This window comes from Halichoeres trimaculatus, unplaced genomic scaffold (genome assembly GCF_033239565.1).
Source record: "Halichoeres trimaculatus isolate MK-OKI-2021-1 unplaced genomic scaffold, fHalTri1.1 fHalTri1_scaffold_8, whole genome shotgun sequence".
In the NCBI taxonomy this organism is placed as follows: domain Eukaryota; kingdom Metazoa; phylum Chordata; class Actinopteri; order Labriformes; family Labridae; genus Halichoeres; species Halichoeres trimaculatus.
Window position 1 is genome coordinate 23,079,332 of NW_027437186.1, and position 8,692 is coordinate 23,088,023.

Sequence of the window (8,692 nt, forward strand, 5' to 3'; positions counted from 1 at the left end):
AAAGGTCCTCACCTGCTCTGTATAAGTGTGTCAAAATTCACTCTCTTTGAAACTTCAAAATGGCCCCAGAAAGCAGCCTGGAGGGAGACAGGCATGAAAAAGCATAAAATAAATTCTGGAGACAGTGAGACACACAGATACTGTAGCCCTCTGTGGATACTTTGCATATTCCCCCATGTCTCTTCCCTTGGCAGAGATAGCCAGAGAGAAAGGAGTCAGGCATGAGTAGTTTGAGGAAAGAATGTCCTCACTCTCCAGCTGAAGGCACATTATGAATGAAAATGTTTCTCTTTTCAGTGCTACATGTTCCACATGTATGTGGGAGTGCGAGCCGGCGGGGGGATAGGAGACGAGATTGAGGACCCTGCTGGAGATGAGTTTGAAGTGGAACGCATTGTCTTTGACATCACGTTTTTCTTCTTTGTCATCGTCATCCTGCTGGCTATCATCCAGGGTGCGTCACACACATTTAATTTGTTTTAGGAGTTCGCCTCAGCTCAAGGAAATGCAAACGTGCATTATCATGCACACCACACAAATACATATTATACACCTTGTTGACTAGAGGAGATTTGATGAATTTTTCATGCATGACTAGAGATGGAACGGAGTATCTGTTTATCCCCCTTGAGTCCTAGAAGTTTGCAAACACCTGTTATTCAGAGACAAGCACAGCCATGCACATGCCAATCTCTACATAAACAGAGAGCCAGACGCACAATCTTCTCTCTTTTTCAGGCTTGATAATTGATGCCTTTGGGGAGCTGCGTGACCAGCAGGAGCAGGTGAAAGAGGATATGGAGGTGAGATTTGGCACTATTTTTTAGACTTACAAATTTTCTACTAATACGAGTGACATCACAATGAGACTCATCCAAATACATTAAATAAATTGTGTTGATTAAAGATGTATGATTATTAATGTGGCGTCAGATTTTCAAGGATAATGAAGGATGAAAAGTTGAAGTTAAGAAACCCAAAATAAGTTTTTTTGTTTGAGTGATACTTCATATTCCTGATATTTGAAGTATTCAAAACAGTTTTTACACTTAGATTATGTTACAGTGAGATAAGAATAACTCTGTTTACTTCTGGTTTCTGTGCCACTGATATGATCAGACACATTGACGCAGTCCCTGTACATTGTACCGTTTGTTAAAAAGCTACTAAAAAAGAACATAAATTTAGTCATATATCGATTACGTATTGCTGTGGAAATCATTTTTTGATATAAAATGATAATCTTCAATTTTTCAGTAAACAAACTTTTCTCAGTAACTGTCAAAGTCTGTTGACAGCCTGTTTTTAATCAGCTCTTCAGTACTGTCACAGCCTACACCATGTCTGTTTATTTCATGTGCTGTCTTTTTAAATCTTTGTTTTCTTGCTCTTTGTCTCTTTTGACCATTCCTGTGCTGCTTTATTTCCAAATTTTCCACATACTTTCTCATTCTTGCACAGTATCAGTAAGATCTTGGATACATTTTTGTAAACAAGTTGATAAAATGTACTGAGACATTTTGATCTAGATTGATGCTATGAGACTTTAATCTGATGAATCAGACCTGCTCAGATACCTCTGATTTGTCATACAGTGGTTTTAAACAAATATATCAGATTGAAAAAAATCCCTTTTCTCTTTCCTTTCACTGACACCTGTTTTGAAAGTCATTTCTTGAAAACGCTTGGTCTCTTAGTCACTCAGACAATCAGGGTTCCTCTGGTTCTAAGAGAATCTAAGTTTCCTTGAAGAAATTCCCCACAACTGAGTGAAGTGTTTATTTTGTGGGAGCTTGTCATGTGGCTGAATCAAGCAGCTACTCACAGGCAGACATCCCTCCATCAGTCTCCCTCTCAAAGCAGCAACAGGTGTGAACAGCATCCTGTCACAGCACACTGTGAAGGTAGGACAAGGCAGGTTAATGTAGACTTTCTTATCTAGTCAAGCAGGCTGACGATAAGCAGCGGGGCTGTAATCAGAACAAACATCCAAAGGTGTAGGAGCAGCAGGAACATAATCAAACGCAGGACTCCTGAGACAACAAGGCAGCCCAGGGATCTGACAAACAGTGTCGAGCTGCCCTCTCTAATATGAAGGGTACACATGTGATCTCACTGGACACATAATTGATACAGCCACTATCGCTTCAGTGGCAAACACATTGCTGAGTTGAGTGTCTGCCTCTGTACATCCACAGTGAGAAACATCTCAGAGCTGCTGTGCAGTTGACATCAGGACAGTGACAGAGGGAAGAAAGGGAAGCAAATAGTCATGGGCTGATGACAACTGAAGCCAACAGGGCTGTGAAGCAGATATGGCTGTTGGTAGAGCAGATCATTTTCTTCTAAGTCATTATCTTTTAATGTGTTATGGTTTTTTTGTCCACTGTAGTGTATATCCCACAGTGTGTATCCTAAGAGATGCATAATGTGTGAACTCTTAAACACAAATTTCTTCACATTAAGTAAAGGGCCTTTATATGACTTCTCAGTAAATATGAAATAAGATGATTTGACTGTTGAACACCCCCCTGTACGATGCAAATTTGCTCCCGAGGGGCCTATGAAAACCTGGCAGTGACTTTTAAGATGCTGTTATCTACATAAAACTGCCTTTTGTGGCCAGACTTAAGAGCTGCTGTTGCTAAAACGCGCTGTTAAGTTGCACAACACAGTTTTCTCAGGCTTTTGAGGTTTGCATTTCACTTGATTTCTCTGAAAGGACTCTAGAGAGCATCATGTTTCTTCATCTGTCTGTGCATCTCTTAAATCTCTCCTGCAGACCAAATGTTTCATATGTGGGATAGGAAGTGAGTACTTTGATAAGGTCCCTCATGGCTTCGAGATCCACACTCTCCAGGAGCACAACCTATCCAACTATCTGTGAGTGGATTCATGCTCTTCACTCTGGTACCTTGGGTTTCCAGTTTCTCAGACTAAAACTATTTTGCAGATATGATGAGAAAAGGTTTGCATGTTCCACTTTTGATTTATTTTTAACTGAAAGAACAGCAGCATTTAAAAACAACAATAACACCTCACCAGTCCTTGTGCTGACACTGAGTTCCTGTAACCAGTGCACAACCTTGATCAATCATGCTCAATCCGTTTTGCTTTTGGTTTGACCCTGATGTCCCTTGTGTTTGCATTTCTCTCCCAGTTTCAGAACACTAACTGGAATTTAATTAACATTTTACTAATGTGCAAAGACGTCATGAATCCTTTGAGGTTTCCAGTGACAATCAGGTCACAGGATGTGAATGCCACAGTATGTGATAAAAATGCTAACAGTGTGGGCTGTGAGATAGCAAAAACACAATTTTACATGTTTATAACATGTATGTCTATTTATAAGACATGAAATATATACACAAGTAGAGCAAGCTGGAGCCTGACTCTATTAAAAAATGTGAACACAAATAAGAGGATGTTTTTCTGTCTTCAAAAGCTGAAAATGACATGGCAAATATGACTTACAACACAATTTGGTTCAATTTCTCACTTTGGCACTCAAACAGCATACATCACATGTGTGAATGCACAGCTGATCAGAGTTAATTTTCCACCGTTTCCTCAGTGGTGGTGGTGAAGACATGGTTATTTGGGAGATGCTGTAGCATTTCAGAGTGTTGCCAGATCAATAATTGCCATTGGCAGAAGCTCATTGAGCGTAATTATTATGGATTATTCAGCTTGTGTTTGCATCCTCTGACTGAGGGAAGTCTTTCTGCTCATTTCTCTCTGAATATTTGATCTTTCATGCAGTATTTTAACACAAAATTATGAGATTGCAAAAAATAAAAAAGGAACCAAACCTGATACTTATACCAGGACTAACCACTGTTTGTATAACCACTCCATACCTGGACTTATCTTAATTTGACGCTCCAATAGGAGTGACGCTCTCTCTACACTGAATCTAAATACCTGTGGGGGTTGTATGTGGGCTGCTCCATGAATGTTTTTCCTTTTCCCTACAGATTCTTTCTGATGTACCTTATTAACAAGGATGAAACTGAACACACTGGACAGGTATAATACTCATCTGTTTCAGTCCATAAATCAAATCAAAGTAAGAAAGTGATGTGCTCTTATTAAGCTGGGCTTTTCTGTCAATTTCAAACTCCACATGCCTTTGTACACCCATCCACGGCAGTTCTCGCTTGTCTCAGTGACCTTTTAAATTCCAGCATTTGCCATGTCTGTGACAAAGCTGTAGTGTAACCTTTCCAATGAGGAGAGGATCGGTATTCACACTGTCTCTCAAAAGCCCTATCAGTACCAACACCCACAATTTATGATAATACACATGCCAGGCATTCCTCTTGATTGCAATTGCTGGTTTTACTCATAGATGGATGCCTGTGTGGGAGGCTGGAGTTTTTGTGTAGCAAGTGGACAAACTTTGATCCACCCGTCTGCACAACTTTGTGTGAAGCTATTTTTAAGTGGTCTTCTGCCAGAGGAGCAAAGAAGAGAGCTGTTAATCGGCTGCTCTTTCTATCTTCTCTCACACTTAATGTGACTCTTTGCTCAGATCAGAATCAACAAGAATCAGCTTATTAACTGTGCCAAAACACTGCCAAAACTGATTCTCATTAGGATTATTTGGCTTCTCCTTTGTGACACATTATGCACTTTGAGCGCGATGCCTTCAATTTAAAAAAATGATTTTTTTTTTATTTTTTTATCAGCCTTAAGCATTTTAGACAAGTGGGTGCAATTTCAGATTTCAGCAGAGTCCTGTGACTCATTCTTTCTAATGCAGTGAATTTCTTCGGATCTCCTCTTTTTCTCCTTGTTTTGTAATTTAGCTGTTGATAATGAGGGAACTGTGTGTTGGAATGTGGAAAACTTTCTCATCTGAGCCAGAAAAATGTGGAAGGAACTTAAAGGCACCGTTAAGACTTACTAAATAATCTTGAAATAGTTTCACTTTTGAAATATTTGCCTGTTCATAATCCACTATTGTAAATGAGATTATCAGCTCCAAAAATGATATTTCATGTCATGTGCACCAAAAGTCTCTGTGCCAGCCAGCAAAGTTTGAGAAGCAAGATCTGGCCTTTTCCTTGAACCTGGTTTTGTATCCCCTTGGATAATGTTGTTTCGAACCAAGAAAAAATAGTGTTATCATAGGATCCACTCTTCATTCTTTTGCAAGGGTCATGTCCTTACAACAACAGGTGATGGTGCTCATGGGAAACTGAGTCTAAATCACAGAAAGACACTACCTATTCTGGCCAAAGGTGTCACTGCAATTAACGTCTAGTGGATAGACCTCACAGTACCTTAAGCTTTAAATCTATTTAATTATAGTGCTGTTACTACTGTTATTTTCAGGATTCATACAAATTTTTGGATTACTTAATTCAAACCTTTTACGCTTCAAAGCTGGGAGAGGCATAAGTTTAAAGTATACTGTGTCGAAAATGCTAGATTTTTGACACAATTATTTGTAAAAGTAGAACAAAAATATGTATATTCGGGGTAAACAATTCTGTTATTTGAGTAGATTTAGATTGACAGACATAGCTTTTGAAATGAAGAAGAGTTATATTTAATTATAGTCTAATTTTTAAACTTTATAAATCTCTGGTATTCACATCCATCTCATTTTTCCATATATAGATTAATATTTCTTAATTAGAGGTTATGATAAAAGATCTGCTGACCTTTAAAGCTCGGCACTTAGAAAGTGCTTGAATGTAACTTTCGGAACCATTCATGCATTTCTCTGATCAGGCTCATGGAAAACAGACACCACTGGCATTACTAATGACCCCATGGTTAAACACCCCCTCCTCCCTGTTGTCTTTGGCAGGAATCCTATGTGTGGAAAATGTACCAGGAGCGTTCCTGGGAATTCTTCCCTGTGGGAGACTGTTTCCGTAAGCAATATGAGGATCAACTGGGATGAAAAGAAATCTGAACGATCTAAAGCCTCCCTCGATAATTCCATCACAGAGAATTGATTTTGATTGACTGCCTTTGACCCACTGAATTACCTTGAGTTTAATGTCTGCACCACATTTGGATTTTTGAGCAATTTTCTACACTTGATACATGTATTGCACTTGCATTTTCCACACTAACACATGCCAGTATTTCTAAATTATTTATTAAATCATTTGGAACCCAAAGGAAAAAAAACCCATTTGTTTGTTTGTAGACAGAAAGTCAATATGCTTTGTATTCTGTGAGACTCAGGGGCCTGATGTGTCTCATTCCTGTGGTTTCTTAAGTCTACAAGAAAAGGACTCAGTGATGCGACAGTTTTCTGTTTACACGTCATTATCTCCAGCACTCAAAACTGACAGACCAAATTCAACTGAACTGTCAGGATGTGTCTCTGTGCAGCTCATGTTTTCTTGAATTAAGTGATTTGTCTTTCTAATCACAGCATCCCATCCCTCTCCCCTGTGTGACACCAGATAAACACACTCCCTCCAGCTTTTGTTCTTTTTACCCTCCTCTCGCTTGTTTTTGAGGCTTTTTATTGTCTGCTGTGCTCATCTCACCAGGATCCTCCTCTTCATGCACTCACTTCTTTTTTCTCTTTCACCTTTTTACTCTCCTTTCATATTTTTCTGTAATCTTAAGCTCCTCTTCCTACTCATTAACGGTTACTGTGTAGCATAACAACAGGCCTTCCAGTGCTCAAAACTGCCAAAGAAGTGGATCACCAAACTCAGTGACACAACTGACCGCTGTATCCATTGTCCCAGAAAATCTCAGGGGATCCTCTGGTGTAACTCAATGACTAAAGAAGTGTGGCAGGTGTTATTTAAGTGATAAAAACTGTCTGTGCTTGTGTGTATGTGTGTGTGTGTAGAGCCCAACAGCAGGATGACAGGCATGGGAGGGCCGCCTACAGATATTGTCCTCATTATGGAAAGGTCAAACACCAAGCTTTCCTGGTCTACTTCTGGGATATATTCATGCTGTCTTTGAGTAATGGCATTGTTGCTTATCAATTTATCAGAAAAAAAAGATTACAGTAAATTAGATATGCAAATTCTGCTTTAGCTACAAGTTTTAAAAGTGGAAAGGCCAATGGTGAAAAAATCAGGCTTTGATGCGTTAGTTTGACTCTTTGAATAAAACCTGGAGCAATTTGATTTTTTATCTTTTCACAGAGATTTTAAAAAGGGGGGCTGTGCAGAGTGACTATACAGCGGTGCCTTGACTTAAGAGCTAAATTTGTTCCTTGACCAAGCTCGTAACTCAAGGTGTGTGTAAAATCAGTTTTACCCATTGAAAGGAATTGAGATGCCTTTAACCTAGACCCTTACAGAAACGCTGCAATTTTTTTTTTTACATGGTTTTAAAAAATGGATGTGCTTATAAATAACTAACACTGTATAAAATGCAATACAATAGGATGTACTGCAATACACTGTTTTTACGAATTATTATGTACAACATTTACCTTGGAGATCAGACCTCATGAAGATGCTGACAGAGGTAGGAGAAAGGCTGAACTAAGTAACAGAATCTTATCCACAGCTCTTTGTCCTTTTTCCCACGTGTCTTCACTTTTATCTGCAGGTCTTTTTGATGAAAACCTATCTAATGAGGTCTGTTTCATCCTCCGTTCTACAAAGTTTCAAAAATAAGCTAGCAAAGTGTAATTTAATGGCACTGTCGCACCCCCAGCTGCAACTTTTTCAGGTGTTTCAACACTGATTCTTTTACTGGAAGCTCACTGCTGAAAGAGAAATGACATGGTATGTTAGGTGAATGTCGTGGCATTCACTGTGACGTTCACCATAAGGTCTGCCCTGCCAGCCGCGGGGTGTCTGAAACCTGAATGTTACACTTGTAGAGTCAAGGCACCACTGTACTTAGTAGGGATGTTAGATGCCGCTTTTTTTTCAGGCTGATACCAATACAAGTACTCACCAGTACAGAGTACCGATACCACTAGTACTTTTGATACTTAAATTTAAATTCACAGTGACACATCATTTTGATCAAAAACAGCACAGTCACTCTGCCATTAAGTCCAAAAGAAAACACAATAACTTTCTCGGTTTACAGTTTGATTTTAGATAAATTAACCAATTGCAAAATAAAACTAATGACTGGCAGAGTTTAGGCATTTTTTAAAACAAATTGAAGTGCAAAATGAAACAGCTTAACTGTTAACTCTTCCTGGTCCATTCATGTTGTCTGAACAGGACCTGACGCATATTTGTTGCAGTGTTAAACCGCAGTAAGTAGTAGCAACTAGCAAGGAGAACTTACTCAATATAAGATTTTTTGGCTTGAGTATCAGCTGCTGGTATCAACAGTCTTCACGAGTACTGATACCTTGAAATAAGGCTGGTATTGGCCTGATACCCGATACTGACACCAGTTCTCGCCCATCCCCAGTTTTTAGTGTGAAGAAGTGTGACTTTGATAATGATTACCAAAGGCTCTGAAAACTTCTGGAATCAGCATCTAGAACCAATAAAATCTTTTTTTGTTGTTTGTTTGTAGTTTTCACACCTTAACTTTATTTTAGTAAATTGTTCTTAAAGTGACAGGGACGTGTTGGAAAATAATTGTATCACATTGGAATTCACAAGACTTTCTGTTTATAATTCACACCAATATTAGATGACAGATCAGACAGGAATCCCATCAAATCATTTTCACACTCCACTGATGGAGAAGCAAGCTTGATTAAAGGGTCTGAAAACTT

At 38.9% G+C, this 8,692-nt stretch overlaps 1 protein-coding gene across 1 annotated transcript in view; it reads left to right on the plus strand.

Moving 5' to 3' along the window:
- Nucleotides 1-6,098, plus strand: part of ryr2b (ryanodine receptor 2b (cardiac)) — a 63,512-nt gene extending 57,414 nt beyond the window's left edge. The window contains exons 100-104 of the mRNA XM_074675785.1: nt 298-454; nt 739-803; nt 2,783-2,883; nt 3,981-4,032; nt 5,825-6,098. Of these exons, the coding sequence (XP_074531886.1) occupies nt 298-454; nt 739-803; nt 2,783-2,883; nt 3,981-4,032; nt 5,825-5,920 (471 nt within the window). The 3' untranslated portion in view covers nt 5,921-6,098. The remainder of the gene's footprint in view (nt 1-297; nt 455-738; nt 804-2,782; nt 2,884-3,980; nt 4,033-5,824) is intronic.
- Nucleotides 6,099-8,692: the final 2,594 nt, after the last annotated feature.